At 35.3% G+C, this 17,681-nt stretch overlaps 1 protein-coding gene across 1 annotated transcript in view; it reads right to left on the minus strand.

Annotated features, from left to right (window-relative positions):
- Positions 1-17,681, minus strand: part of AHR (aryl hydrocarbon receptor) — a 65,491-nt gene that overhangs the window by 22,703 nt on the left and 25,107 nt on the right. The window contains exon 3 of the mRNA XM_076331388.1: positions 2,196-2,308. Coding sequence (XP_076187503.1) covers positions 2,196-2,308 — 113 coding nt within the window. The remainder of the gene's footprint in view (positions 1-2,195; positions 2,309-17,681) is intronic.

Consider the following 17,681-nt stretch of genomic DNA (forward strand, 5'->3'; position numbering starts at 1 on the left):
CTTCTGCGAGCTGCACAGTGTCTAATTCTGGCCCACATGTTAAAATCAGTTATTTTGCTCTGTTTCATACAAAGCCATGGAAAGGTTCTTTTTTGTCCAGTCTGTGACAAAGGGAAACGGCTCCTCTACCTGGAATTCAATCACCTTTTACAGTGGCTCTGGTACGCAGTTCATTTTGAAACAGGATTGTTACTGCAGAAATCAGATGCCGTCTGTAAGCCAGAAATTCTGTAAAATACAAGTTGTTTGCCCAAAAGTCTACTGCAACAAATTACTGGAAGTTCCTTAAAACATCCAGGTATCCAGCGTATACCAATAAGTGGGAGATCAGTTCTCACAGAGGTTTTGGCAAAATGCAATCTTAAAATGATTATCTTTAAAGGCATAATTAAATTTCTCAGTGAGTTTATTGTTTTGGAGCATTGGAGATAATATTTGTGCTTCTACAAAAATACTCTCGATATTCCTAATACAAATGCAATTACAAAACTGTTCATTACTGGTGAGAATTAAGATGTTTTAAAAATTTCTTAGAGGCTGACATTTGACTTGCACTTCATATCATAAACTTGCTTAGACTATGCTAGATTATGTATCCAAAATAAGACTTTGAAGTAATTTAAATTATTTTTTAAAAAGGAGATATAGCTTAATTTTAAGGAAGGCACATCTATGTATTTGATCTCTATTTCCACAATATATTGAATTGGTAAGACAGTTTCTACATTGAAAATTAAAGACATCACAATTTTCTGTTTGTTATGAAACAAGAAAAAACATTTGGTTTTATTTGTTCATCAGATATAAACAACATGGTATATATTCATACCACCTTTGCAAAAAATAGAGAATAAAAAGGAAATGTTCATCATCAGTTATAGTTTATGGAAACCTGTGTGACACAAAAGACTTCTGAGCTTAGACAGAAGGGAAGGTTGTTACCACTATTTACATCTTACTGATGCTCAGTATCTTCTAGAAAATACCCACTTTCATCACTTATTTCTTACATTCCCTAAGAAAACTCTATCTGCATAGTCATTCTCATTATTTTTTTAATATAAAATATTTACAAACCAAGAAATTCAGTTAAGAAAGTCAGTTCATTTACTTACTTCCCAAGAGGGCAGAATTTACAGTAACAAATGTATCATCCATTTCATTTTCATGTTGGAAAGCTGTTCACCTGCAGTAACTCTGTAACGGTTCTTTGTCATACTTTATTAAGGTTAGAAAATTACATACGTGTCCTAGTTTTTTAGTCCGTTAGGAAAAAATTTTCCACTAGCATTAGTTTACAGTAATTGTTTTGTGGGATTCTTAGAACCTGTTTTCATTTCTACCCTTTGAACAGTTAAATTAATTTTGTTCTAAGCAAACCATTGGCTCTGACTGACCTAATGATTTGCCACTTCTGATAAATCAGTGGGAAACCTCTGTAGAAGATAGATTATCAACATATTTCAAATGGAGCTGCAGGTCACAGTAAAATCTGTTTTGTGAAACTAATTAGAACATTGGAATACTTATATTAGTCATTTCTTGAGTTTAATCTAGACCTAGTATTATATCATTATATTTCATATGCTTTGACACTCTAGGGCATTAAAAGAGACCATAAAACAGACTACATAATTTAAAAAAAAAAACCCAACCCTATTTTTCATTAATACTTTCCAGTAGTTCACATTGCTAAAAGATATTGGAAGTATTTTAAAATTTGTCCTGAACCTATACTATGAACTCTGGGTTCTTTCAAACCACTGAGAAAGCAAGATATTCCAGCAAGCCCAAGGTCTTTTAAAGAGAAATAGGTTTTTTAGACAGTTACTCACCAAATTTACAGTAGATGACTAACCTATCTGACCTTTATGAAGATTGTTTCTTTATATTAATATCTTTATTAACAATAGATGCAAAGAGATGGGAAAAAACAACTCTAAGAAATGACTCAGAAAGAGTTAAGAGGACCCTGTAGTCTAACACCCACTCTTCAAAGTCATTACTACCACCAGAGAAAAGTGCAAGAGCTGTATAATATTAACCTAAAGAAAATGAGGAAAGAATTTGACAATAAGAAAATTTCCTTTTTTCAATCTCATCAGTGAATAACTGGTACGTTAAATATAATATAATCCTTTTTTTTTTTTTTTAAATTGTAAATCTTTGTATAATACATCCACTGCAAGACATACCTGCAGTAAGAGTTCTCCTTCCAGGATCTGCATCCCTTCTCCATGTTTTGCTGTTCTACAATTTTCCTGAATGTCATTTCTTTCTGGTCTTGTAGAGTTAGATTTTAATGCAACTAGAAAAAAAGAAAGAAAAAAGTTGAGTGATCTTTGAAAGGCTCGCTAGAAATTTATGCGATGATGTGCTATTTTGTGTAAGAAAAAAATTATATTTTAAAAATTCTTATAAAGTCAATCTAATGAAAGATTTCTGTTTCAATGTCAGACTTTTTCCTTAACTTTAGAGATAACCCCCACATTTATCATCCATCTCCTTTATAAACTATACTACTTTCACAACAGAATCAGTACTATTGAAATCAATCCAAATCTCATTATTTTATTCCTTTTTTTCTTCTTCTTTTTACTGTAGGGCTCACTTTTAGTTTGTCACTCTTGTTAATAAAGGACATTTTTGTTTTCATACAACAACCTCCTATAACCTAGTAACAACTCTGCTTTAAGGTGCGACAACACTTATACTTATTCTTATCCCATCTAATTGCAGACATCAAACTATGGTACCTCGGATATAAGCCTGCTCTAAACCTAATGCTCCCTTCAGAGAAAGGAAGGAAAGACACAGGAACCCTAAATGCATATTACACATTAAAGAAAACAAAGAAAGCTATTTCAAACAAAAAGGCTTTTTTTTTTCTACCATAGTTAAATTTTAACCATTTAAACAATTAAGCAAACTTTCCAATTTCAGATAAAATACTATAATCATGAATCATCATTATTCAGGACTCAAATAGATCCAACTGAAAGAAAAAATTACTCAATGAATAAGGGATGAAGAATCAGACCAAATTGCTACAAAGTACCTGAAAGACATACTACCTCCCATCTCTGCACTGTCTTCTAATAAACAGGACGCTGTCAAGTAAAACTAGATACTCAAAGACTGTCCATAACTCAGAATTTATCTACTTTGCACATAGTTCTAAAAAGAAAAAAAAAAGTCTCCAAATCTGAAATTAGTCTGCATGGGTCTGTAGTGTCTAAACAGCTTAAAATTACTTGAGTAATTGTACCTTAAACCTTTACCATAAAGCTAAACACCACCACCCCCAAGCCCAAAATTTCTAAACTGCAAAGCAAGGGTAATTTATAAAACCAACTGCACTTCTGTAAAACAGCAACAGTTTATCTCATAACAATGAGATATTCACCCTAAGTTCCAAATGATTTTTTCAACCTGCTGAAAACCTTCATTTTTCAGATGCTCAGAACTTTAGTCAAGAATCCTAAAGAACTCCTGTTCACTCACTTTTCAACTAGGTTAAATGATATTTTACACTAAGTATATTAATTGAAAGATAAATTATGCCTTTCAGGTTTTTTTAAGCTATCACTGCAGCTAACAACTTTCAAGCCAGACAGTTTTCATTAAAATATCCCTCAAAGGCACCGCAGAGGAAAAACATGTTCTAAAAAGACATTAACTGATTAATCAGTCAGGAATTTATCTGAGGGTTTGCTTTGAAATTAAAACCTTAATGCTCTTCTTCCTACCAGATAGTCAAAAAGTCCTGTAATAGGCCACACAGAGTTGCAATTGCAAATTCATTTTAAATTCGAGTGAGTGGAAGATGTAGCAATATTTTTTCCCTAAGCATTATTTTAAAAGGATATCTAGAACATTCACTAAAAACCTGTGAAGTCCACTGGCAGTAGAATAAAACTTATTAACCTTTTAATTTACATTGTATGACTATTGAGAAAGCCCACATTCAGCTTTGGAAGTTGCAAGTAAAGATACCTAATCACGCTTGCCATTCTGAAAAATACGATATACAATTACATACAGATGTTTTTCTTTTATAATGTGCAAATAATAAATGAGGGGGAGGAATTACAGGTCATTGACTAGTGAACGATATTCTGCTCTACATCTATCAAGTAATGGAGCTCTAGAGCTCAAACACAGCTTACACACTGGTATGGCTATATTCCTCCTAAATTTCAAAGCATGTGTATAGGTACACATGAAGTTACATATTTTGCTGAATTGGAACCTACACCTTTTGCAGAAACCAGAATGTGGATGAAATCAAGCTGTTGTAAACTGAGACAGATGGAAAATTGCTGACAATCTGGGGTAAAAAAAAATGGAAGATACAGTGGAAATTGCAGCTGTATACATCACTGGATGTGTACAACTCCTGAAAAAAAACAAACTCAAGTTCACCTTGTTCTGACAGATAAACCACAGGCCTGCTAGTGCCTGCTGCAAGCCACCCAGTCACTGGAGTTTCTCCCTCAACACCCATAAGGAGGGTGACAAGACCGCACTACAGGGGACTTCACGTTCTGAGACTTTGGAGATGCATCACTAAGTGACAGCTCTAAAACACCCACACGCTTTTAAAGACTAAGTTGGAAAAAGGTTAACTGTTCCATCTACGGAAAGTAAAATTTTTATCATCCTTCTTCTCAATTAATAAAGGGGCATCAAAACTGAAGTGCAGATGTTGCTTAGGTAGGTGTGGTTTTCCCTTGATTTCACAAAAACTAAATTGCGTTTATTTAATAAAACCCAAATTTTGTTTAGCTGGTACTAGAAAAGGCCAATTTCACAAAAATCAAAAGTCAAATCGGCTAGAAGCACATAAAAATTGCAACAGCAGCATTGGTTTGTGGTTAGGTGGAAGTGAGAAAAATATAAATAATAATGTAGAAAAAAAAACAGGAAAGATGACCAAGTATTTCTGTTTAATACTTCTGAGAATAACAAGTGCGATATTTACATTTCACGACAAAAGTCCTGTTAGTCCAACAGAGCTAAACAGAAGTGACTGAATATGGATATTTTAGATCAACAAGACTTGATACATTTTATTCAAGATTTTAAAAACAGCCTGATGAATTTCCTACTGGGGAGACAAGACAATGGAATGGATGATACAGAACTTTGAATAATAAATATTTAAAAGAAGGTAGTAGTAAAAAAAAAAAACCCAAACAGTATTCAAACTAAGTATAAACTTTTATTAAAGAAATTATAGATGTAACTTGTAAAGTTTACAATGTCAATATAATTATGGTATGGTAATTACCAGCCCTGTGTGATTAAATTTCTTTATCAATACTCTTCAAGCAAACATTAAAAAAATAATGCTAGTAAGATTTTAGGTTGACACAAATACAATAAGAGTAACAGAGACAACACTGGTCCCTGACGCTGAGCAACCCTGGCTACCTGGATGCAAACTTGCAACATGTGGTTCAATACGGTCAAACTGAAGGCTGCCAGATCCCAACAACAACTGGCCTTTACAGTACGGGAGGGCCATCTTGCGAAGCAGTAATTCTGAAAAGACTTAGTCACAACACACAATGCTGTGGCCTCAGAAATACCAGCTAGAGATACAGTAACTGATGATGATGAGGAGAACTAAAGCTAAAAAGGGTAACTCGTCCACCAAAGGTAATATTACAGTCAACATCACCTAGTTTAAAATCAGCCATGTATTCTGCGACTTCTCATAGTCTATGTTACTCATGTAGTCAGATGAAATAATCCCAGTAGTTCATTGCTTTATAATTTCTGAATGTCTGAATTAAGTACAACACATCAGCCTATCCCCTCTTAATTTTCAGCCACAGGAAATTAAAACATGAATACTCCCATAGAGTAAATAGAAAAAAAAAAAATATATCTCTATACATACTCTAAAAGACGTGAAAGACACAATCAAATTCCTTCTCAGAATTTCCCATGAATAACATTAAAGCAAAAAAAAAAAAAATCACAGTTGTTTATACCTGTTAAAAAAAAAATTCTGCTACACTATTTTAGCAAGAGGGCTAGATTGTAAGCACATGCTTTCCAAGTAGGTTAATGATTGTCACTTAATCCTATGTCCAGAAACAAGCATCATTTCCATTGCCTAGACTTTCCTGATTTGAAGTAAAAGCTAAATCCCAAAGACAACAAAACTAGATAGTGACCTTTAATAGGTTTTCTAGACAGAGAACATCATCAGTTTTTGGTACATTTATTTTACAATTGTGAAATGGTTTAGCACTCAAACCAGCAAATGTAAAAGATAGTCAGTTTTACATTATATCTACAAAGACAAATTAAATAACAATGGTAACATCGGTGTTTACCAACTCCTTATCTGGTTCTGTTACATTCAGGTGACGAGAGATTTGTACAGAGATGTAGTATACTTTAGTAGATTAACAACATATCTGGAAAAAAAATAAATCTGACATACAACTACTTCTTCAAGTATGGAAGAGAATTCAAGCAACTGAGTTCTAACTACTGCCAAAAGCCATATTTAATTTTAAACCCATGTAAGTATTCATTGAAAAATTATTTTCAATACCTAAAGAGAACAGGTATTAAGCAGTCTTCCTTCTTTCCAGGGAATAACATTCAGTATGAGAAAGTGCTTTGGGATATATCCCAAACTGCATGAGTTACAAGCAGCATGCTGAATCAACTGATAGTACATGATAGATGAATTTCATGAACTATTTGTTGAGATACTCAGAAATTATTCTCTTTGTTGTAATGCAGAAAATCAGTATGCTTTGCAGCTGCTGGAGTTGTAGGAATAACAACACATCTAGGTCCTAACTGGCCTTTCAGAATGCATTTCCCTCAATATTAGACCTACCGCTTTCACCTTTTATAGAAGAAAATTCTCAGATTCTTCCTCTCTTCAAACCAGGTGCCTGAACTTAGACACACTTAAGATCAACTGTGATTACTCAGTGGATCCAGTTGGAAACAAAACCTTCAAGTCCTTCCCCCATTAGCTGTGAGCAGCGATCAAGAAATTAACAGGTTTTTATGTAATGCAATAATCTTAACTCCTAACAACAGAAGCATAGCAAAGAATATGAGGAAAATTATTAAAAAAAAAAGAGTCTATCCACTGTCTCATTTAATCTCCATGCTGTACTCCAAGAGAGGCCCTAGATCAGGGTGAAAAAGGCCTCTCACCTTCAAACGCTTGATCTCTAGGGTTTCTATTTGGTAGATATGCTCCCCCAGCTGCGACCCACAACAACTGGTGACCTCTTCCTTCTGGGCTGCCACTCCTGTTCTCAGCAAGAACCTTTGCCATCATTTCCTCACTTGAGAGCCAGCTGCTTTGAAGTCCCATCTCTGCTATTTCATCCAGTTCAGCTTGCAAAATCAATGACCATGCAGCCACCTGTAGCTACCAGAGCACCTTCAGCAGGAATCCTGTAAACAGTGATTCCTTACTCTGTTTACCAGAAGTTACAACACCAGAGAATCGCAAAAGTGTCACACAGCAAGTGCAAATACACTCTACTGACATACTCGAGGACACTACCTGTACTAATTGTTGCAAAGTTAAAGTAACTGGAGAGGCAGAGAATTCAGCATAAGGTGTACGTCAGCAACTATCTAGCCAACTTTCTAATGGGCATTCATATAGAAGCCTGATTTAACACACAAATACTTGTCTACTTTACTATTACTTTAAGAAAATAATATTGGCAGTTAAACTTCTTAAAGTAATACAGAAAAGCATTCAAAACCCATTCCAGTTTCCCTTTCCATGAAAGAAGTAACACACCTACAATATTTGGACAAATATTCAAAAGGAATATCAGTAAAAATGAAACCTAATAAAAATGCCTTTAACCTGCACGTGACTACTGTCTTATGGAATATTCAGTTGTCTGGCCATAGAACAACATCCCTAGTAGTGTTTATCAGGACACTGGCAATACGCAACTCAGCCAAACCAAGTTCTATTATACTGTTTTCCTCAAGTCTAGCAACTACTTAATTTGAAAAAAAAGTGCATGTTTGCAAAGCATCAGGAAGAACAAAATAAACAAGAAAAAAAAAGGTAATTTTTTTCTGTGTTGAGTGAATAAAGAAGTTTTTCTAACATAAGTGAAGAAAATATACTACATTTGCTGGTGCTCAGCTGTGGAGGCTGGAAAGATTATTCTCAACTGAAACCTGAGCATTCCCACACCAAATGTCTCTTATTATTATTAAAGGAGTGAAGAAATGTATGATTAAGCAGACTTTCCATCTCAAAATTCGCCTAAACCAGCCATGTGTTCTAAGAGTGCTGAATACAAACCGATTCAGCTATTGCTGGCTGAAAAGCTTCATGGAAACCATACCAAGATACTCTACGGTTAGAACCTTTTCTCTTTCCTACCTTTTCTTCCCCAAAGAAGAAGCATAGCAAAAAGTTTTTGAGGAGCCAGGGTAGCTCACCGCAGAGAGGTGTAGAGAAAGGAATATCAAGATGCCAAATTTTAACTGGGCCTTTAAAAATCAGATTGAGATGCAACAAATTACTTAAATCAGGCTGGAGATAATTTTTACTTTTAGGTGAATGATCTGTTCAAGCCTAAAACTGTATTGAAGTAACACTTGCCTAATATCACAAGTATATCGTTAGCACATCAGTCATGCAGTCCTGGAATTTAATCTTAAAGAGCTTCCCAGAACTGCTTTATATCCAATTTTGGCACAGTTCCCACAATGCGGCCAAACAGGTCAAAGTTTGCAGTCAGAGCCAATTTAGACTGTTTCATAACCTTTTCAGTAGAATTATAAAATTCAACTAGTCTGTTCTAGATTACTTTAAAAAACAACAGTTCTCATGAGGGGGGTGGTCTTACTCACTTCAGCAACAAATGCTAATCCCCAACATGAAGTTCACCAGCCAAAACAAGGAGGGCACTGCTGAGAAAACCAAGTTTAATATTAAACTCTTGCCTAAATCATTAACATACACTAAATTGTTTACACTGGCAAAAGATCCATTTTAAGTGGGAGAAAATAGTGTGTGTATATATATATATCCATGTATCTATATGCAACTTTAGCTATCTCCTTTACTTAAGATAATATGAAACGTTTTGCACCTGCTATCTCTGAGACTGTAAAGGGAAAAACGTTTATGAAAGTTATTAAGTAACACAAAGAAAAAAATGCAATTAATGATTTTTTTAAAAACATGCATTGATTGCATATCTTGTAAATAGCTACACTTCTACTAGATAGCATAAATGGTACATTTCATTAATACGACTTGCTAAGGATTGCTCTGTACTTAGAGATACAAGACAAAAATACAATTCAGAATTATAACTGTATCTCTAAAGTTTTAGTTATGTTACACAAAGAGGTAAGATAGACTTCTGTGTAGGCTGCATGTACAAGTAAAACATGTTACATATGCGGAAAAAAGAGTTTTCACCGTATTTTGCATACTTAAGTTTTGCATTTCCTACCCCTTCATTTATGAATTCTGAATAATTTTCAAGATAGCTTTATATTGTTTATTTATATCCTACTAACAGCTGAGCAAGTATTTACACCAAAGTACTAAAAGAAAAAAAAAGGCAATGTATGGTAGACAATTTATCTTTGTTCACAGAAATTCTGATAAGTCAATTAAATTTATAATTATGCCACCAATTTAGCAAAATTTTGTCATTTATTTGGTCAGCTGGCTCTTGGTCTCAGGCACTCAGTTTCCACACGATCAGATTTTTGACACATCCTTGTTTTTAGTACTGACAAGTTTATAATATTGAAAACTTCCATGTTTTCATTTTCTAATTCCAATATCTTGGCCTCCCATTACTGTGCCATCTATTAACAATTAAATCTGAAAGTTGTGATATGCATCAGCATTTTTATTTCTTACATGTCTGAAGAGGAAACAATTTAAGGGCAGTCTTCCTTGTAAATTTAAAATACAGCTTGTAAATTACAGTAAACTATGGATGGATGGATAACAACATGTATTTTCCATTAGTATCAAAACACCAAAAAGTAAATACATTAATAAAAATGTAAAAAATACATCCCTGTTCTGACACACTCTGGAGCAATATATGCAAAAAACAATTTACAAAACTAGTCATGGAAGCTGAATAACAGGATTTTGTAAACTTAAGCAAAATGAGTGTGAAATTGTACATTTGGGAGTGACTAGTAACAAAGGATACCTTTTTCCTCTTAAGCATGTGAATGACCGAATGTGCCAAATTATGACAATACTGGAATTGCTTTCAAAGAATACATTTTACTTTTAAAGCAGAAAAATACCAATAAAACATATGCAGGAGCTGCCTATATTTTGATATTTCCATAAAAAAAGCCAAACAAAGGTTAAAAAAATTAGTAACAAACAACCTTTGACCTCAGAGGACATGGTGCTTTGATTCCTGAGCATATTTTCAGCTAACGTTGAGACATTTAAACATGTCTACTTATTTCAGAAAAGCAATTGAAAGAACCTATGAGCCATGGGAGACAGGTATTTCTTGATTTGGCCTCAAAGAAATTATTCATGGTTCAAGAGAGAGAAAATGCCATGAAGCAGCTATCACAAGAGGATAAACCATATCACCATTAATACTTTCAAAGAAATATTAGTAGGTTATGGCGGGTGAAAGAAGAAAAAAAGAGACTGAGGGGGAATAACACTTTTACCAGAACAAGTTTTAACGAGAGATGGAAAAAAAAAAAAAGCCTGAAAAAAGTATTTCCACTAATTAAAAAAGTAGAAGAGAACAAGGGTAAAAAGTAAGTGGTCAGGTTCTGGGAATTTCCTGAGCTTTTGAGAATCAATAACTTAACTGCTGTACAGATACAGATTGCCTACTGATGTGTACCAATCTCTAGAAATCAAGAATTTCCAGGCATGCATCTCGTTTGCAATGCAGATTTTGTTCCAGTGGCTCAAACCACAGTCCCTCAGTTCCACAGACCTGCACTGAACACAATGCAAGTTCTGCACTCCTCAATTTTCAGTCATCCAGTACTTTCTAGCTTAACCCAAATTCAAACCAAGTAACATCCAAACTCATCAGCTATACAATCAGACATGGCAGAGAGAGCACAAGTCTACCCAGCTGTGAGGATGTTCAAGTATACAAGAAATTTTCTTCAAGGGAGGAAGAAATGTAGGATTTTTCCCAAAATGCTTAGGCTAGAGATAAAAGAGAAAAAGGAAATTTTCGTCTCTAAAAGTGGATGATTCTGAGAGTTAAAAGTGCCTTAATACAAAAGGTTTCAACAGAAACTATTAGGAATCTTTAGGGGTTGCCACCAAAGCAACTGCTACAATAAAGCCGTATTTGTTTGCTAGACTAAAGAGAACTATTTATACTTTTGGTATAATCAAGATATAGAACTTGAATATTAAGTTTCTATTAAGAATCGTTCTTGAGCATTTCACAGACCATGGATGAAAGCAGACTTACAAACCAAAAATAAACCAGTAAATATTTTGTCAACATTGGACTGAAATTACTCAAGGTAGAGCTCCAGAACTTCCCAATGGCCTGCTGTACTTACACTTCAGACATGTCTTCATACATATTTTACACTCAACAACAGAAAAGCACAGAAGCGGTACACATTACTTGAACTGCTGCAGGAATCTAAAATATTCTCTTCATTGCAATCAATGTATAACAAATATACATGAGGAATAAAACCAGTACACAGCATTTTTCTCAATGCCAAGTACCATGTTTTTTGAATGTGTGATATTTCGGATTCACCCAACAAAACCAATCTAATTTTAAAATGACCTTGGGCTTCCCCCACTATACAAAAAAGGTCCAAAGTGCAAAATATTATTTTCCATTTATCTGTGATCAAATACTATGCTTAAATAATTTAGCACAAAAGCTATTTTTGGCATAAGGAAGTCTGTTGCTTGCCCTTTCAAAATTGACATGTCTGTGAGCTCAGACCAGTGCTACTTGGTTTCTAGGTCTATGGCAAGGACACATTTCCAACATTCAGTTATAAATCATAAGACGGACAAAAACCTGGCAGGAGTATCACCTTTTTTTTCTATCTAAACTTCAATCAAATTTCACTGGCCAAGACTCAAAGGGAGCTGTGAACTTCCCAGAAATTGCATTTCTGGATCACAAGATTATTTATGAGACAGTAAATGAGTTTACTGTTCCACTGCAAAAAAAACATTTTTTTTTTTTTTTTTTTTTACATTTAATATTGCTGCTTGGTAAAATTTACCACCACCACCACCAAACAAAAACAGAAAAAAAAAAAACTTTCAAAAGGTTTCAAAACCCTTCTGTACACCTTTTGTTGATAAACCACTTTATCCTGGAATACTGTAACATAATATTTTAATTTCCCTTTCTTCAGTCTGGTTTTGATATATTATACTTTAACACAGTACGTATTTGAATAAAAATCTTCTTCTATAGAAGAAGATTTTTATTTAAATTTGTCATTTAAATAATTTTATTACATGGTATATCTGTAAAAAATTTCATACAAATGCATATCAGCAACTTTTAAAAGTGTCTTAAAGTTACACAAAGGTGAACCAACAAGTCAGTAATCCACTTGCCGTTTTACTGCATGTAGAGTTATGCGTTTACTGAACCGCAATTTCAATCATAAAACTCATTTATAATAAAACTAGGAGATATATTTTAATAGCTTGTTGTACTGACAACCCATTGTTCTGCTAAGTGCGTAACTACATGGGTAAATACTAAACAGGAAGAAGAAGAAAACCATAAACCCCTTCTTTCTAGCACCTGAAATATGGGAAAGCCTCTACTAAAAAGCTCCAGCTCTCCCTAGTATTCTTTTTATACCAGCAGAAAGCCTCTTAGAAGAAACGTACCTTAACCTCTCTCTCCTATGGAAAGCTGAATAGGTAACGGCAGGTAACCAGGACAGGAATTAGATCTTGCCTAATGAGTTTATTTGTGATGGGCTAAACGTATAGCAACTTCCTAAGCCAGAATTTGGACAAGACACTGGGTTTCCACCGTTATTTTGGAGAAACATCACAGTTAAATCTCCTAAAAGAATGACGGTTTAACTGCAACAGTCTCCAAAACCGACAGCTGTCTTTCCCCACGGCTTCAGTCACAGCAGTGTTTTAAGACAGCAGAACTACTATCTAAAAATGAGAAAGGGAATAAACAGTACAGCATCTGTGGCTTAGGTATATTTTTCACATGGTAACAGACACTGTTATACTTTTCAAGTAAATATAGGATTATAAGCTACGCTACAGCGTATACACGGGGCAGGGTGTGTGGTGGGCGGGCGAGAAAGAGGAAGACAGAGAGGCTGAAGACAAGGAGGAAGTTATCAAAAATATGCCTAAAAGTTGAGAGGATGGATGGTTTTGTGGTTCTGACACCGTCTTCCTGTGCGATGTGGTGGAAATCATACAGGCACCATACACTTCATTTCCTTAACTATGAAACCGGAATAAGAGCACTTCTAACTCCAGCAGCACGGCAAGGATAAACGCAGTAAAGATTTAGAAGTTCAGATTGTCTAATTGGGAGAGATTTTAGTGCCTCATATGAAAATCGTATTAGATAATACATAGTTTAAAGCTTATGACTGCACAATATTTCAATATCATCTTTCCTGACAACTTTAGTTTGTTATACTGAACTGTAAAGTTTATGAATTAAAGACCTATGAATGATTACAGTCTAAATATAACAAACAAGGTAAAAATTTCAATGGCGTTCTACACAGAGAGCAGAAAAAGGGAAAAAAGGTTGGACTGAATTTCATCCCAGGCACTTTTACTGAAGACTCTGCTTAGGAGGTCACACAGGACAGAGGCCTGTATTTTTGATGAAGCATCAGAAAGCAGAATTAGCAGCGGCAAGCATTATATAACTCATGTTGTTAAGGGTTAGACTGTGATGCACAGGAAAACTGTGTTTTATTCATTACAGCCCTAAGGAAGAAGGAAGGAGAAAGGCAAGGAAGGCTGTGAAGAAGGGGAACTGGAGCAAACAGGCTAAACTCTGGAAGAAGAGGACTTGAGGGAAACAGGAACCTCTGCCTCCTGTCATCTGCTCTCCCCCACAGGGATGCATTTCACAGAGGGCCTGCTTTAGTCCGTCCACAAGTGAACCTGTGAATACCTCCATTTTCAGAAAGAAGTGGTCTGATAAAACCACACACAAACCATGGGTCTAAGTTTTGCAAAGCTTATTCCATTAATTCTAACATTAGAGGACTTTATACTAAATATTAAAATACACACATTTGCTACTGGACAACTCATTTACCAGTCTTTCAGAAAAGTAACTGCTCGGTTGAGTGGGAAGTGTATGAAGACAGCCACAGTAAAGATAAAGCAAAAGGCTAGTTTGATTAGTGCGTTACCAGGCACATCCACCAGTTCTCATAGAGAGGACCTTTTTTTGCCTTAAAAATATTTTAACGTATTTTATGTTTTTAAGATTCAAAATTTAATCTAGAGTTTTACTTATCATTTAAATAATCAGTCCAGTTAAGGCTCTATTGCCAAAAATCTAAACACAGAAATGATACATCCCTTTTGTAGCACAAGCTTTTTGGTAAACCAAAACCTACAAAAAATTGCCTCAATATTTTCAATACTTCCATTCTACTGTTAAACTGCCTCAGAAATCAAGATAGATGCTCAAACAGTATTCATTATGCATCACCATTTAATTGATCCACTGATACACATAAACAAAGAAAGCTCCTGCCTTGAGAAGATTGCCGTGGATGGCAACCACACAAAAACAAAAGGTGAGCGATAGCATCTCAGACTTCTAATACAAGATTTCAGTTTCTTGTTGCAGTTTCACTCTTTAGAAGAACTACTGACTTGTGCAGACTTGCAGAGTTTTTTTGGTTGGGGAGAGGAGGTGTTTTGAGGGTTTGGGGTTTTCTGTTTGTTTTCTGTTTGTATTGGGGGTGTGTGTGCGCGTGTTTGTTTTCAAACCATTTAGACATACAACTTACTGTGAGAATCTGACAGCACAAGGGACCTTTGTAGAGTTGTGACACTACCTGGCCATGGAGCTGATAAGGTACCCATGATGTGTTGTTGCAGAATCTTGTATCTCTGGAGTTGACAATTCTACACCACAATTTAAAAGGTATTTCCATCCGTTTCCACATAACTTTGTTCCACAGTTTTACATAAAATATGAGACTTTGCTAGATGCACAGAAAGAACGGCCCATTTCACTGACTCTTCATTTCACACACATTCCTTTCTTGTTCAGGAATTCCATATATTCCTATTTCTAAAGAAACTTCGACATTTGAAAGGCTGTACGTACGTAATTACCATTTCCTCTTGAAATGCTTTTTGAAGCATATTCGACCTTCACTGCAGCTGAAATGGCATTAGAAAGTTAAGCTGGAAGGTGCCATGTCTTAAAGGAGACAAAGCAACATTTTCAGTCAGTAACCGCTGTAAGAATTTAAGACTTGAGAGGGACCACATCACCACAGTAAATACCAAGCTAAATCTTAAGAATATTTAGTCCCTCCTCTTTTTTTCTGAAATTCTAGTAAGGCTTATTTTGCTACTAGAAACCTTCAAATCTCCAGTGCACATTTTATCATGTCCAGCTTATTCCTATGTCCTCCTGTGACAGCACCGCCCATTAACTTCAACAGCTCTTCGCCCTTCTCAGTGTTACCCTACCTGGTATATTCATAGACAGAAATCATAACCTCTAGCCTTCATTTTGCCATGCTAAACGTGACAAACTCAGAGTCATCTCCTGTAATACACACTCTCTAGGCCTTCTCTGCACCTGTTCCAATTATATTCTTAAGACCCTGACTTAATTTTACAAACTGAATGACATTTCTCTCTCTCAGTTCTTCTAGAGAATCTTAGTTGTTTTAAACTGAATTTGATAAATGGAGTAACCATGTATTATGGGAATGGACCATCCAATACTATCTTCAATACCGCTTCAGGAGACTCCACCAAAATCTTCAGAAGGAAGAAACAGAAGACAACTAGTCCAACTTAAATACAGCGATGGGGAGGACTGTTCATTAAGTCCCACCAGAAAAGCTGAAACAAGCACAACTACAAGTTTATAAAAATACTTTTAATCGGTATTTATTAACTGTAGCTACTGAAGTGAAAAACATTCTTAACATTTTAGTAGGTGGTTTGACCAGTTATTGTCTGGCTCCCAGACTTCTGAAGACAGTTACATAATAGGAAATACTGTTTTAACATGGACAATTGTAATAGAAATTGATATGGCTATAGGCCAGAGTACTGTACAACTCAACTCCAGAAGGCCAGATCCATATAAAGGACCTGATACATGAAATTTGGGGTTCTATACCCAATATACTATTTAGAAACCTCACAATCTAAATACCATACGTACTTCAGTTTCCTAAGTTTCACCGTAAGCCCCACCACGTATAGCTGCCATACCTCCCTCTGGATGGGAAAGAATGGCTTGGTATCCACTTCACCCTGACCCCAAGCATAGTCCAGAAACTAGGTGTTCTCCTGGCTCTCCCCCATATGGTATAAATCCAGGTTCTTCTGACAGCTGGTAGCCACTGATTCTTTTATGTCTGGAGAAAATTACATAGCCCTTTTTTAGAGTATCAGGACACGCTAAACTGAGGTTTCATTCCCCTCTCTGCTACAGGTGGTTCCCACTCCTCTCTTCCACTGCAGTAGAAGTAAGTCTTAAAGCTGGGGGCACAGGTAAAACCTACTCTTCCTGTTAAAAATTTTCTATCATACAGAAAAGAATCAAAAAGCTTCTCAAGCCTGAAAGTTAAAATCAGAGAGCAGGTTCCCAGCTGGGGCACTGACCACAAAGGACAAGATCAGTCCCTGCTCCAGACCCTGCTGAAAGGGCCATTCTGCTCTTTTATGGGATGGATGCTTACAGTCATAGAATCATTAAGGTTGGAAAAGACCTCTAAGAAGCGCATAACCTAGTCCAGAAAACTGAGTTTTCAAAGGACTTTAGATCAAGTAAGATAATTAAGAGAAGTCAGAAGTCATTTAACAGGGAGCATACTGAATTAATCTTGACAGCACATTTCTTAAGATGTAAAACACGTTTTTTATAGATAAGGCTACAATATCATCGGTAATGATATCTGCCCACAGAGTGAACACTGCAACAGAGAACTAGCATTAACTGATTTTGGCCTCCACATAGAAAAAACAGAAACAAGCTTTAAGCCAAAATTTGATGGCACCTTTATTTATAATGAATGTAATAATGTGTATACATTTGCTTGTGAACACCTGCATGAAATTAAACTTGTTTTTACAGTTACATAGATTGTTCAGGCTCTTACCAAGATAAATGTACTTTTGTTTCTTTGCTTCAAAATTTCAGTTAGAAGTTTGTGCCATGCCTGCATCAAGTATATTCAGATTCATATTAGAGTAAGCACAAATCAACTCATATTTTAATGGTGCCATCTGTCTTTTTTTTTTTGTAATCTTCTGCCAATACAGCAGAAGATCAAATGAAATAAAATCTAAACATGAGGTTTCACTTACCCTGCCACAAGAAATAATGTTCAAGGTGGCAAAGACAGATCTGTTTGATAATTATGTATTTTCTGCTAAATTGTTCCATATGCTTAGAATATTTGGGATTTAGCCAGGAAGAAAAGCA

This window comes from Aptenodytes patagonicus, chromosome 2, assembly GCF_965638725.1.
Source record: "Aptenodytes patagonicus chromosome 2, bAptPat1.pri.cur, whole genome shotgun sequence".
Taxonomy (NCBI): domain Eukaryota; kingdom Metazoa; phylum Chordata; class Aves; order Sphenisciformes; family Spheniscidae; genus Aptenodytes; species Aptenodytes patagonicus.